This window comes from Conger conger, chromosome 8 (assembly GCF_963514075.1).
Source record: "Conger conger chromosome 8, fConCon1.1, whole genome shotgun sequence".
NCBI lineage: Eukaryota > Metazoa > Chordata > Actinopteri > Anguilliformes > Congridae > Conger > Conger conger.
In genome coordinates this window covers 45,820,028-45,835,375 of record NC_083767.1, presented here as the reverse complement: position 1 = coordinate 45,835,375, position 15,348 = coordinate 45,820,028, and the positions used below count along the sequence as shown (strand labels likewise).

The 15,348-nt window shown below is 46.7% G+C and overlaps 1 protein-coding gene across 4 annotated transcripts in view; it reads right to left on the bottom strand.

Moving 5' to 3' along the window:
• Positions 1 to 15,348, bottom strand: part of bltp3b (bridge-like lipid transfer protein family member 3B) — a 43,793-nt gene that overhangs the window by 18,496 nt on the left and 9,949 nt on the right. For all 4 annotated transcript variants that reach the window (XM_061252214.1, XM_061252216.1, XM_061252215.1 and 1 more), the window contains exons 2-7: positions 9,239 to 9,401; positions 3,276 to 3,314; positions 3,074 to 3,165; positions 2,795 to 2,984; positions 1,175 to 1,315; positions 307 to 477 (exon numbers count right to left, since the gene is read on the bottom strand). In XM_061252214.1, the coding sequence (XP_061108198.1) occupies positions 307 to 477; positions 1,175 to 1,315; positions 2,795 to 2,984; positions 3,074 to 3,165; positions 3,276 to 3,314; positions 9,239 to 9,401 (796 nt within the window). The remainder of the gene's footprint in view (positions 1 to 306; positions 478 to 1,174; positions 1,316 to 2,794; positions 2,985 to 3,073; positions 3,166 to 3,275; positions 3,315 to 9,238; positions 9,402 to 15,348) is intronic.

Genomic DNA, 15,348 nt, shown 5'->3' with positions numbered 1-15,348 from the left:
TTTGTGTGTGTTTGTGCGCGTGTGTGAGTGTGTGTGTGTTAGTGTGAGTGTGTGTGTGCGTGCGCGTGTGTGTGTATGTGACTGTGTGTGTGTTAGTGCGAGTGTGTGTGTTTGTGCGCGTGTGTGTGTGTGTGTGTGTTAGTGTGAGTGTGTGTGTGCGTGCACGTGTGTGTGCATATGTTAGTGTGTGTGTGTGTGTGTGTGTGTGTGGGTGTGTGTGTGGGTGTGGGTGTGTGTTAGTGTGTGTGTGGGTGTGTGGGTGTGTGTTAGTGTGTGTGTCAGATAGACTGCTTTACAGGGACTCACGTCAGAGGTCTCGGAGGCCGTGCTCTTCCTCTGCTGGGCAGATCTCTCCATGGCTTCGCTCAGGGACTTGGCGTACTGGACCATGGCCTTCAGCTGGGAGTCGGTCAGAACCCACAGCAGGTCATCCAGAATCAGAACCAGCTTCGAGGCCACCACATTACAGTCCTTCATCTGCAGATCACCCAGTCAACCAACAAATATCCAACATCATGAATACATAAACAAAGCCAGCATGGGGCAGCAAATAAAGACACGGAAAACGATAGTCTTGTGTCAACATATTCCCAGCAACCTAGAAGGCTTGCATACTGTTCAGAATTATAAAGCTCGCCTTTCATAGAGAAGCCAATATCGCAATATCAAATTAAACTTCTCAAATATGAATTGCATGACACTGGCTACACCATGTGTCATATGCAGGTTTGCACATGTACGAGTGTGTGTGTGCTTACACCTCTTCAGCGTAATGCAGATCTTGGCTGGGTTGATGATGAGGCGGGTGTGTGTGAGTGTGAGTGTTAGTGCGTGTGTGTGTGTGTGTGTGTGTGTCTGAGCGTGCGTGCGTGCGTGCGTGTGTGTGTGTGTGTGTGTGTGTGTGTGTGAGTGTGTGTGAGTGTGTGTGTGTGTGTGTGTGTGTGTGTGCATGTGTGAGAGTGTGTGTGTGAGAGTGTGTGTGTGAGAGTGTGTGTGTGTGTGTGTGTGTGTGTGTGTGGGCGTGGGCATGTGCATGTGAGTGTGCGTGTGTGAGTGTGTGTGTGTGTACTCGCCCGTCTCTTCAGAGTGATGCGGATCTTGGCCTGGTTGGTGATGAGGCGGGTGTGTGTGTGCGTGTGCGTGTGCGAGTGTGAGAGTGTGTGTGTGTACTCACCCGTCTCTTCAGAGTGATGCGGATCTTGGCCTGGTTGGTGATGAGGCGGATGGGGGCGCTCAGCACCTCGTGGTCTCCGCTCTGGATGGCATCCGCCTCGATGCGGATCATCTGCCAGCTGATCTCCTTAAAGGTCAGGAGCTGTGGGGAGACGGGCGGCCTCAAAAAAACGATCCGCAAACAGCTCCTGACAACACTATTCTTGGTAAATAATTAGCATTCTATTAAAGTGCGATACACAGAAGGGTGATGTCTGCTGTTGAATCTGATGCAGCTCTACACAGGCAGAATACATCACTCTTCTGGGTGAACAAAGCAATTAAAATGATGGACCACAATACGTCCATCGCTCATGTCCCCAAAGTAATGGCAGTAGTTGGCAGTAAAGTGGCTCATAAGACATGGTGACAAATGTAGAATTTAGGTCCTTTAGGAATTGCAGTCCAGGGTATTTGCTGGTTGAGTCTGTTTATCTAGTAAGGGTCTATTCAAGCAGACCCGGTGTTGGATACAAACATAACAGCTAAATCTACATGGAGACTTTCCTGAAATTACAATCAGAGCTGTGAATTACATGTGGGGTATGTGGACAATGGGCGTGAGGCAGGAGCCAAAATGGCTGCCATCAGAGGGCCCTGCAGTCTTCCAAAGCCCAGAGCCATGGGGTTTCTCAATATCGGTTCTGAGAAACACCCATTGGGTAATAGTTTCAGCCGCGGCTCATTGTTCCATCGGGAGCGCTGCAGTGACTGGGGTGTCCAGTTTTACCTGAGTAACAGCCTATCATCCAACCCGACACAATGTGCTAATCACGGTAATCAGAAACCTCTTCCCAACAATGAGTGGTTTTCAGGGGTTTTAGCAGCGTAATGAAAGAAAAGCCTGTAGCCACTCTGACCCTTCCTGGAATCCAGCGGCCCTGTGTATCATGTTGAGTTCCTCATCAGTTTCCTTATGTTTTCTCACCCACAAAAGGGAAATTGAATAGTTGTTGGCTAGCACACAGTGCATTGGGGAGGTGCGTGGGTCTGGGTGTGTGTGTGTGTGTGTGTGTGTGCGCGCGTGGGTCTGTGCGCACTGATGCACCAACTTCATTTGGACTTATATGTACTTCCCAGAGAAGTGGACCATTTCTGCTTCTGCAGGAAGAGCAATAAAGGGAAGCAGAGCAGTGCCAGTCGGGCACCTGACTCCCTGCAGTCACACCTCTGCAGTGTGAGCGCCGTTCTTCCCACAGAGAGCGTGTGGGAGTTTCCACTGAAACTTTACACACCGATGTAATGTGTCATGAGACTTTCCCGAATCCAAAACGCTCACGCTGCCTGATGCTGGGTTGTCTAGATTCGTATGGTAGGTGTACAGCTTCCACCAGACAACAGACTGCGTCCAATATTGTTCGGATGAGATAGAAAGGACTGCCTGTAACGCTATTTGCCCAAGCTCAGATGAGTGTGAGAGTGGGTGAGGGCGAGAGAGATGGAGAAATAGTGAAAGTGTGACAGTGTGAGGCTGAGAGAGCGAGAGTAAGTGTGTGTGAGAAAGAAAGAGGGAAAGAGTAAGTGTGTGTGAGAAAGAAAGAGGGAAAGAGTGAGAGAGCGTGAGACGGCATGTGTGACTCACCTCCCCGCGCTGCGGGTCCAGAATGCGTGTGAAGCGGAGGTCGCTGGTGGTCCAGCTGGTGTTGACGCTGTACACCTGCAGCTGCGACAGCTCGAACGAGGCGTTGAAGGCCTTGGCACTGATGCGGATCACGATGGAGTTGATGGACAGAGATATGCCCTCCACCACCTTCTCCGCGAAGCCGTACTCGCTGCGGACAGACAGACAGACGCGAAATGAGTCGGGCCCAGGACAAACGGACGCGCTCCGAACGTTGGCCGAGAAGTGCGACTCGCTCACCTTTGACCCGAGGCCGTCGCTATGGGAGACGGGCCGTTGGGCGGGCGGGGCTCGTCGCAGGTGCTCATCTCCATCACCACTTTGTCGAGCGACTGAAAGAGAAAACGCCGCCGTACGCATCACTCCGACTGTCAGAGCCACAGACCCTGGAGCCCCCCTGTCAATCAAACGCCCAGATAAGAATCTGAAGAATGTTCCTCACCAGCGTGATGGGGTGTGTCTTCAGCTTGGTCCATGGTATCTGCCGAAGAATCACAATGTTTCCAGTCATTGACAAGACCACACAATTCACTCTGACTACTTATCAGAGATCTGAAACACCTCATTACCCCTCGGGACCCCCTCTCCCTCCTTGTGCTGGCAGGCGAGGAGGAGCCACAGAACTTCTGAAAACTCTCCCCTCAGCCTCGCCAGATTTGACATATTTACAACATTTTAACTGCCCCTGGAAAAAAGGTGATGGCACCAAACATAAAATCAATTTCTGCCGTCACGTACGAATAATCGATATTAGATTATTCAGTCCTATCCCTGCTACATATGCAGGTGCAGTCAATCTAGAGACAGCCAAACTATGCAAACTCTCATTGGACGCAAACCCACAAAACAGTCTGGCCCCCTCCTAGAACACTAAAGGGCAGGGGGCCACGTGGAGGGGGCCCTCCTTTCACCAGATGTTTTCCATAGAAACAGGGTGTGTGTGTGGAGCAGCTGCATGGTCTCTCTGCAGGTCTCATTCCTGAGATGATCTGAGGTTCACACCCCAGCGCGCGGGCCTCCACAGCAGGCCCAGACCCGACGCACAGACCCAGTTAGAGTGGCTGATGTGTGTAAAGGGAAGGACAGATCAGGACCACAGAGTCCTTTTCAAACTAAAATGTAAGCTAATCTAACGGAAACAAGTCTTGCATAACCACAGCAAATATCACTTTCACAACTGAACAATGGTGCTATTAGAAACGGGGACTTTAAACAAAGTGGGTCTGAGTCTCACCCACATCAGTAGTCGACTCTGACTAGGGAGAGCAGCCATTTTGTGCTGTCCACTGCGTGATCAGCTATGGTTCCTCAGGTTGCCAGTTTGTAAACATTCCCACCTCAATACACCAGGCCAGCACATATTACCATTTGTCATGGAAGATACACACCACTCCTCCAGTCAGTGCTCTCTCCTGTGGTACAGTGTGGCACGCAAGGCGTTAAACAGTCAGTGGCTGACTAAGGATTGTGAATTGGGGAATACATGGGGAAAAAATTATAAAAGTATACAGACAGGTATTTGGCATCCAAAATCTGAGCACTGCTTTTCAATAAACAGCCAACACTCCATATGTATTGAAGATAATCAGATGTTGTCAGACCTGCTTGAATGGATATTCTGGCCCAAATCAAGTCTGTACGTGGTTCTTTCTATCACTCTCCTCCCCCCACTCGAGGCAGTTATCTGGGAGTATGAGTCACGCTGCACTTTAATGGCATTTTGTCCTGCTTCCTTCCGACACCTCAGATAATTGTCAGGAATTAGCATTTCCCACAGGGGAGCACTAAGCAAACAGGCTGATTACGGCAGCAAAGAAAAAGCCCTGCGATCAGCAGGAGGAGACAAAGATCCTGCACTGTCTAAAGACGCTCAGCACCACGCCAGGCAGCCACTCCGTGACGTCACAAACACGACTCCACGAGGATGACTCCGCAACTGCAAGATTTAGTCAGAGTTCTGCGAATATCACAAAGCCATGACTCAACCGCACCGTTATGCTGAAGCAAAACATCGAATCAATAATCACATACAGTCATACCACCGAGTACATTACTGGCATTTGGCAGACGCTCTTATCCAGAGCTAAGACTAAGCAGGAGACAATCCTCCCCTGGAGCAATGCAGGGTTAAGGGCCTTGCTCAAGGGCCCAGCGGCTGTGCGGATCTTATTGTGGCTACACCGGGATTAGAACCACCGACCTTGCGTGTCCCAGTCATTTACCTTAACCACTACGCTACAGGCCGCCCCTGTAGTACATTACAGAAGGAAGTATTCCTAGATATTCCTTTTTCACTTTTAAACTACATCCTCTAAGTGGAAAAACACTGTGGCGTTTAGTACACATACGCACAGGACCGGGGGAAGTCCCCGCCCCACCAGATGAGCCCCGAGCCTTGTTCATATTCTGAACGGTGTCACACTGCCCGTTAGACATTAATTAATGCAGTATTTCTGCTGAAGTTTCCTGTTCACATAAAGCTGCCTATTAATCACGTCTTGCGATGTGATTAATCAACCATTAATGATGCCAACAAAATGCACTCCATTAACTGTTCAGCCCTGTCCAGCCAGCATATTATTATGTAATTCAGTAGACCACAACATTTCTTTAGTTAACTAGGCTATTCATTACCAAGACCACTAACAGCATTACACCAGTTTTACTATGAAACCACAACACTGCATCAATGTACTATTAAACATTGACCATCTTACCATTCAACACTGAAACCATCAGATCAGTATTGATTCAGGATTCAACACTGAGACCGCAAAACAGCGGTGTATTGATTTGCTATTCAACGGAGATGTTACAACTGGTCTGTATCAATTCACTATTCAAAACAGACACCTCTGAGCAGGCCGTATCGATCAGCCACTGTAAACTGGGGTCTCCAAAGAGCTGCATTGATTTGCTGCTCACTGGCAGGGTTGCAGTAGGGATATCCTGGTGCCCACTGCAGAGGCAGGCCGAAGAAGGGCGTGGTGGTGATGTGGGTCACGGACAGAGAAGAGTTGGTGCCGTGCCCCTGTATCATGGAAACCATGTGCCACACTCAACCAAACACACTTTTCTGTGTTTGATTGATCTTGCCTGGGTTCAGCCATGGAATGACTTGACCACAGGCATTTAGTATTTATATTTGGTAGCCTTGGTAATGTCCACAGGCTAGTGGTAAGGGAAAATTGTGGGCAAAGCAGCTCGATATTGCTCCATGTCAGCAATAATAGGCCTTAATACCCTTACTGAACCTGCAAATGTCCATGTCATTATACTGTACTGTGTGCTTATAATGTTTATGTCCTCTGATGTTACTTTGATATGTGGACATGAATAGAATAATGAAAGGGTGAGTGTGTATGTGTGTGTTGCCTGTGTGAGTGTGTGTTTTCTGTTTGAGTCAGAGTGAGTAGCAACGGAAAGCGTGCGTCACTGCACAAACCCAAGAATGCGATGATGTAATCCAGTCTAGTGAGGAGACTGCTCTCACCGTCTCCCCTTCCCGATCCGAGGATCAGACAAAGCAGGGGAGTGAGTGCACTGGGAGGGACTGCACTGGAAGACTGCAGGGGGACTGACTGCACTGGAAGAGTGCAGGGGGACTGACTGCACTGGAAGACTGCAGGGGGACTGACTGCACTGGAAGACTGCAGGGGGACTGACTGCACTGGAAGACTGCAGGGGACTGACCGCACTGGACTGACTACACTGGAAGACTGCACTGGAAGTGACTGCACTGGGAAACTGCAGCAGGGTAGATTGCTACACACTTCACCATGTTAAATATCAACCCTTACACACACTCCACATAACATTACGCCACATTACACCATGTTTACCACCCCAGACTCAGACGTGACCAAGCATTACAAGCCTGTTTAACTGCCCTAGTCATTTACCCAGGGTGCCCCTGTACAGCAGGTTCACTTCCTGATACAATATCGCAGCGGTGTACAACTGCAGCAATACAAGCACAGGAAACGCATGTTATCGGTGATATTTCATTGATACAACACGTGATTTATGTGACTGATATATTAAGCTGTGAAACACTCGCTGGGACGTGGTCTGAATGCACTACGCTCGCTCACGCCGAACTGAAGGAAGCGTCACAGCCTCCCGCAGTCCGGCCGGCAGTCTCTCGCCCTCACCGCGTCGACGCGCCGCAGTTTATCAGCGCCAGACGGAGCCGGCCCCGCCGGCCGGGGGAAAGGCGACCGCTGCAGAGCCCTGATAAAGCAGAGCCAGCTCTTTCAGACAGAATTACAGCTCGATGAGGCCGGCCGAAGACCACGCTGATGACCTCATCTAATGGCCGTGTAATGAGGCCACTATGCGGATGATAAGTTCATCCACACTTTAAAGAGCGCTCATCAGTATTCTGTGCAGGTAACTCGTATGAATGGGTTGGGTGCAGTCTGATAAAACAGGTAGGCTTAATAAAACAGACGATAAGTCCGTTAATACGTACATGCCCATTTATAACATTATTAATAACAAAAAAGGTATTTTTTATTTGTTGGGAAAATGTTGAGTAATATTTATGAAAACAGGAAAGACGATTCAACTATTAAATGGTACAAATAGTCAACACTCACGCCAAAAGGCGTGTTCACTAGCCAGCCAGACATGTACCATCACTCTATCCACTGAGATTTCTGCAACGGCGTGTAAAAATCACCGTCACTGCACCCAGTGCACTGGACAAGCCTGACCACGCCTCCGTTCATTCCGATAATGTCTTCCTCTCTGAAGGAGGTTCCCTCAGCCTGCAGCTGCTCAGACGGTCTCTCACTGCCACGTTTCTGCAGCCTCTGCGTGATGCAACACCGCGAGGAGCGGAAGCAGCCTAGCGCCAGGCCTCCAGAGCGAGAGAGAGAGAGAGAGAGAGAGAGAGAGAGAGAGAGAGAGAGAGAGAGAAAGACACACAGAGACAGAGAGTGAGAGAGAGGGGAGACAGAGACACAGAGAAGAAAGAGAGCGAGAGAGAAAGACATACAGAGACACAGAGTGAGAGAGGAAGAGGGAGAGGGAGAGGGGAAAGGGAAAGGGAGGGGGAGAGAGAGAGAAGAGAAGAGAAGAAAGAGCGAGAGAGAGACAGAGAGACAGAGAGAGAGAGAGAGAGAGAGGGAGAGAGACAGAGACAGAGAGAGAGGTAGAGGGAGAGGTAGAGGGAGAGGGAGAGGGAGAGAGAGCGAGAGAGACAGAGAGAGACAGAGAGAGACAGAGAGAGAGACAGAACCAGCAGCCAGGACTCCTGTGCTAAAGGAGCGGTGAAAGTCGCCTATCCATTACACTGCACGTCATTATGTAACTGTAACACTTTAAAATGAACTGAAGGAAACAGCTGCATCCATTACTCATGCTGTACCAGCACAGTAAAGCTGGAGCCCTCATTCAGACCACAACTTACTTACACAAATACAACATGCAGCTAAATATACTGGAAATGTGTGCACTTTCATTTAAAACACAACATGTATTGCAGCTGTACAGCAAAATGTGTTTTTACTCAATATAATATCTTGATCATAGATTTCATTTCAATAGTTTCAGTACAGTCTATTTCCCTAAGTGCTAGCACTCAATAAAATAACCACTCATTTTGCAATATTACTGACATTGCCAACTTCTCATATAGTTTGAAAAGAGGTAGTACAAGCTATTTCACCGTGTTAGTAGTTTAGCAATTTAACGCTTAAATTAGCGGGCACAAAATAAATCAGGTCAATGCAATTTGTGTGGCTTCCGAATATAAATTACTGGGACCACTTGTCACTTGTTAACCAAACACTTTGCAAAATGAACATTCTACAGAACATTCTAGCATTATTTTGCCAAATCTGAAGAACTTAAGGAGAGTTTTCTTTTTCACAATTCAAGTTCTGAATGAAGTTAAGAAGCCATTTGAATACATTTCCTACTCTCATTCCTGGTATTAGCATACCGGAGACTAATTATGTTAACCTCGTAAAATTCACCAGGACCCAAACAGCAAAAGCACTGCAGTCGTTTCTGCTTCAGTTCTCACACTGCACCAGGGCAACGCAGTGAATAATTTAGCACAGAAACAGAATAGGTGATGTCATGGCTAAGACGCCGCTGCCAAATTTGAACGGGCGAGGTGTCACTGTCGAGGCATATCCCTGTGCAGTTTGGGTGCCTCCACCCGCTGCTGAACCCAACACCCCATGCTGCAGGCTACTTCCATTTCTCACAGGTTACAGGCATATAGATCCTATTAGGTACAAGAGCAAAGCATTTTTATTATAGTACTGGATGTCACCTACTTGCCCATACTTAATGAAAACACAGTGCTCTGAATGTCAATGATCTTTGGAAGTTGTGTGGGGTCAGAGGGTGTGGTGGAGGGGTTGGGGGGTGGGGGTGGTGGGGTCTTACCCGAATGGAGGCTTTGTTGCAGTGCACCTTGCTGATGGCCAACCAGGTAGGCAGGTCCAGCATGTTCTGCAGCACCTCCTCATCCAGTTCCAGGTTGGTCAGCTGACCCTCCCCCTTGAGCGTGCTCAGATTGATCTTGTCGGGGGAGAGGTTCTTGGCAAACCTGCGTCACAAGAAGAGGTGTAGATAAGGAACAACTCTGGAAGGCACAGGAATGACTGGTTCCAAGACCACTGAACTGCAGAGGAAGTACAGAGATTATGCCGGACTGCAACAAAATACAACTAATGACCATTTTGAGCAAACGTGAAAATGAAAAAGCACTAGTATTAAAACTACAGGGTGATGGAAATTGCAGCTTGTTGTGGGGAAGTGCAGGGTTTTTCCTGGCGTGACCTGGATCTTTTGTGTTCCCCCTCATTGTGCGAGTGCTTACAGTCACTTGCAGGGCCATTCTGCATTGTTCGCAGTGAACCATTTCCGGTTTTCACTTTTTACCTTGCAAATTGCTTGCAAATTCGGGTTTGATGCGCGCCAAAGATTTCTCTAAGCAGGGAAATCCCTGACCGGTATTACAAGGAGGTGTGAGCAGTCTCCAGGCTGGGTCCTGTTAAGGCAAACCAGGGCTGGTGATATTAGACAACATCTCCATGTATCTTGGAAAAGCACAGGACTTTTCCATCAGAGAAAACATGGACAGTGATTGCTTTGCATTTGTAAACTGAAGTAAAGGCAGGTTGGTATGCAGCTGGGGTTTTATGTATGAAACTGCAGATATGTTCTTTATATGTGTTCTTTGTGAATCACGTGTGTGTACCCATCTGTAATTTCCGCATGTTACTGAACCTTAAATTACAGGCACTCGCCAGCTTTAGAACAAAAAATTAAAGGACTTCTCAATGTGCTGACCTCAAAATTGAATACAATAGTTCAAAAGAAAACACTGCTTAGAAAGTCCCCAAAACACATGAGCCCATGAGCAGACAAAGAAGTATGCTTTTTGTGCCAGTGAGCTGTGGGGCATCAGGTTGCGGCAGAAACTAGAGCAGCTAACAGACTGCTGCTGCAACCAAGAGAAGGAAAGAAACATTTTTGAAACAGATTTTCTTTTCTTTTTTTTTAAAGAGAAAAAGATGAAGTGAGAGGGAGCCACACATGGCAGATGACAGGGCAGTGCCCCAGACTCTCATTGGATGACGGCACTGGCAGCATTTCTGGGTAGACGCCAGCATCTGCTCTCATCCTCGTCAGTGAATCTAATCAGCCCCATCGGAGTAAATTTACAAGACGACTTCCCCATTACTGAGGCCAATTTTAAATTTGTGCTAAAATAGGAACTCGCTTCCAGTAGAGTGCCAAGTCACGAATGGTTTACTTTTCGCAATTCACGGCGGCTTTATGAATAGTTTTCTGGATAGATATCAGCATAATTTATCAAATAATACTACTGCTCTGGGGCATTAGAGAATAAATGTACTGTACTGATTAACAGTGCCATCGCGAGTTCTCATAGTAAGTCTGGCCTTTTTCGTACACTTTATAGCTTGGTTGCGTAACTATGTAGCTATAAAGGGTGGTTTGGTACCATTTAGCCTCATTGTAACGTGCGGATCAGCTGTCATTAAGTTGATTATGTTGCATTAAGAGCTATGACAGGCATAGAGGAGGTTGTCCCCTGTATGCACTAAATGCCCTTTGAAGAGGCCATGTTGCCACACTGTGTGTACAGGCAGCCTACCAGAGCTCAAAGCTCACGGAGCAGAAAGACCGTTGTAAACATGCCCCAGCCTCCACATGGTTAATTATTCTCTGGCATAATTAGATAATTCTGTTAATGGTTACCAATCTCTTAGTAATTTGGAGGTTGCAGTCCTATCAACCATTCATTTGGCTGCGCGTTCCAGAGACTCCAGGTAGAAACAAGCTTTGTTTTTCCCTCCCGGAAACGATGACGATTTTGTTAAGTTCCAAGTCAATGTATATCCGGACAAAGCAGACCATTCAGAACCATGAGAAAAAGCCTGCAGAGATCAATGAAATACAACATTAACGATTACCCAGAGACACGCATGGAGCACTGGGCAGTCCATTCCCAAAAATGGATTTATCCAAATTCAAGTGATGATTCACAACACAATTCTGTACAATATATTCAACTGTCTGCCTCACTAATTTAGTTTGTAAGCCTGACTATGCGGGGCTTGTATCACAAAGCAGGATTGAATTAGCCGGATAAGAGCACTGAGTCAATCCAGTCCATGTTCCAGGTTTTACTCGGTGCAGTTATCCAACTAACTCCGTAATCCTTCTTAGTGATACAGGCCCCAGGGTTGCTGCAGTGAAATACTGTGCAGACGCACAACCCGAGCACTGAAGCTCATTTCCCCAGCTCTCGGCTGTGTAGCAGTTCATCGATCCACGTCGATGCGGCGTTTACAACCGTCACGTTCATTTTAATGAAAATGCTGCAGTTTGGCCGCGAACACGAAGCACTCTGGGGCTATCTCCTAACACGGTCATCCATTATTAATCCCCACGCCCGTTCTGTTTGTGTTCCAGCGACACGTACTCTGAGGGACGCGTCCTAGAGCGAGAAAATTACGACCCGCCCGCTGTGCGCCATCAGACAAACTGCCCGACATCCCTCACACCACAATCAGGAATAGAGACATTTCACTTTCAGGGGAGAGGTCTGGTGAAACAATCTAAAACATGCAAAGCATTAAGCACACAGGTAACACAACTAGGCCGGCTTTCCATGGGAAGAGACCTCTCAGCATCAACTGAAGACAAAACCTAATGGTGAAGTCAGGCCTGTAATGTGAATCTCACTTTCTAGTTGGTGTCGGGCAATGGACCGCAGGAACACCATATTTATTTACAAAGACCTAATTTATACAGGTTTGTGCAGAAATATGGCTTTCGTGACTTCAGGCGAGTATTGAGTTTCAGTCAGAGCCATTTCACACCCAAATGGGCGACTTTTTATTGTGCTGGGAAAAAAGCAGGTGTGCTGTGCTACCTTTTCCTCAAGGCAATTACAAACAAATCGTGCGGGTTTTAGTTTATAACCCGCGTTTATGCCACCGCTCTATTGACGTTCCCGTGTTACTACCAATCATTTCATACGGACGGGGGACACGAGTCACGTGAAATTAGTCCGCCGCCATCTCAGGACAAGGGCAGCAGCAATTAATAATGCCGCTGGCTAAATGGCTGTCACCAGGCAATTTCCCCCAGATTAGAAATGATGGGAGGACAGCTGCAGCACAGTAAAACCTATTAAAGGGATCTGTAGTCGGACCCAGTCTCGCAAAGTCTTCTGGCCTCAGGATAACAGACTGGCGCAACTTCAAAGTTAACAATATCACTATTATAGTCTGTTATTACAGATTTAGTTTCATCCAGACAAGAGCTACCATTTTCTCACTTTTTGGATATAACTGGCAACAGTTTTCTGGATACAAAACTCAGTTTAGTCCAGAAATAATCTTAATCTGCGTCTGTGAAACTGACCGGATATGAATTCAGCTAAATGAGTATGTGGCACCGATAAATCAACTGATAAATGTGCAAACTGTCCTGTTATTCACCATTATGAAACTGAATCAGCATACACTTGTAATGGATTTGTACAGGTGGTCGTTCATTACACAGAAGATGGCGTGACTCCATTAACTGGTGATGGACATCCAGTGATTCACATTCTTCTCTTTTGCTCACATAGCCTACATACATCTCAGTAGTGCACTGCCTGTGATAAATATGAATGGTGGCGTTGATTGAATTTCCCCTGATGGCTGTTAAACATAGTGATGTAAACTGCATAAACAAGCAGAGTTCAGCTTAATAGCCTGAGCAGCTATTATCCCACAGTCTTAGACCTACTCTCCAAAAACCATGTCTAAATCTTCTGTACGAACTGCCTTAAATTATGCTAAATACTCCCTGTAGGACAGATTAAAATGCATCACTTGCTCACACACTGAATCTAATTTAATATGACTCAGTGATATTCATATTTGATGAAACACTCAAATATAGTAACCCTGTGCAAAGTATTTAGTTTTTTTTACAATCACTTGGACACTGTAGACACAAGACTTCTATGTGTAACAAGTGCTTACCATTTTGAGTGTTGTGTCTAAGGTTTGGAAAATTGAGCACAAGCTTGTGAGATTAGGATCGAAGTGATTGTAAACAATCACAGCAATTACCATTACAACTGGGGGCTCGCCATGGGCTCAACGGTTAATCTCATTTATGCGCTAATCTCCCAGTTACCAACAAAGCTACACGCTCTAAAAATGGCTTTATTAGGAGGTCAGCACTGATACATGTGGTTCAGACACAGCACTTCGGGGAAGGAGGTTTAGATGGCAGGATACTGTGGTGACAGGGGTTTGGCATACAAACGCTCACTGCACACAGACACGCAGGCAGACACAGGCGCGCACACACACACACACCACACAGACACACACAGGCAAAGGCACACAGGCAGATACAGAGGCGCTCCCACACACACCACACACACACCACACACACACCACACACACACACACCACACACACACACCACACACACACACCACACACACACACACACACAAACACACAGGCAAAGGCACGCAGGTAGAAACACAGGCACACACACAGCACAAATACAGGCGCACACAGACAAACACGAACACACACAGGCATAGGCACGCAGGCAGATACACTGATGCACACACACACACACACACACACACACACACACACACGCACACACACAGGCGAACACAGACGAACACGAACACACACGGGTGCAGAGAGATGCACACACACACCACAGAGGCGCAGACAGACAGACAGACCGACACTACAGTACAATCACTTAGTAGACACTCTTACCCAGAGCGCAGTGAAGAACACCAGTTCGTCTCAGGCACACAAGTATATCACATCACCAAGAGGGCACAGAGGACCCATTTACAATCGCTCAATATCATATGTCATAATGTCATATCAGACCAGCAAACCGATAATGAGAAAACATCACTACATGAGTAACCCAGGATTTGAGGGATACCCTTTTAATAATGTTATAGCCATAGCTCTGCTAAGATAGTTTAGGTGCCAACATATCTTTACAGAGCTATATCTATAATATTATCTACAGGGTATTCCCCAAATCCGCTGGCCAAATGGCAGGTTACAAACTTTTTTCCAACTTCGATTGATCACAGCTGTTTATAACGGCAAAAAAAACCTGTTGGCAACTATTTGCAGGACATTTCCACATGTCACACAATATACACATGCACTTTAATCTGATGTTAAGAAGCCTACTTGGGACTTTCTCTCAAGCGAATCAATACCATGATCTCCACTGGTTCCACCCTCTGCAAGATATTATCATTTCTGACTGCAGTTGCAACTTGCAAGCCGCTGCAATAATTTTTCCATCATGAGGGGTGAGACTATTGTCCACATTTTACTTAAAACAAATATCTGAAAATATTCCTGTTCGTCAAGGAAGCTTCTGAATTCATTTTCTTACATTAAATAGTCATCCAGTATGAATTTTCAGATGTACACTCCCAGCTGATCAACATATCAACAAGGCCCTGGGGTTTTTATTTAGTTCCATACTATGTGTGGGATTCCTGCCATAAAGTCTTTTCCTGAGGGCTTATAACCTCAAAATAGCTTCAGAACAGCACAAACATTCAAATTAAACTCAATAATATCCTATTTGAAAATGTATAGCAACTGTCCTGGTCAATTAAGCAATGTCTATGTTCAGGAAAACGTATTAACATTACCAAAGCATTCAAATCCAAAGCGTAAGAGCTACTGAGCGGAGTGTGATGACAAGCAGAGGGTGGGACCCTCCAACCCTCTGCCAAGGGAACACCCACACAGGCAAAAACATACCTAGGTGTGGGAGATGATTTGGGTTACAATAAGGTGAATCACCTGAGGACAAATGAGTTCAGCGAGAAGGGTTTAAGGGAAAGGCTTTTCCTTCATGGCTTTTTAGACTACACTATAGCCTAAAAAACAGTTTGGAATAGAATCTGTTTTTGCACACCGCAGCAGAACGACAATGCCATCATGAGTAAA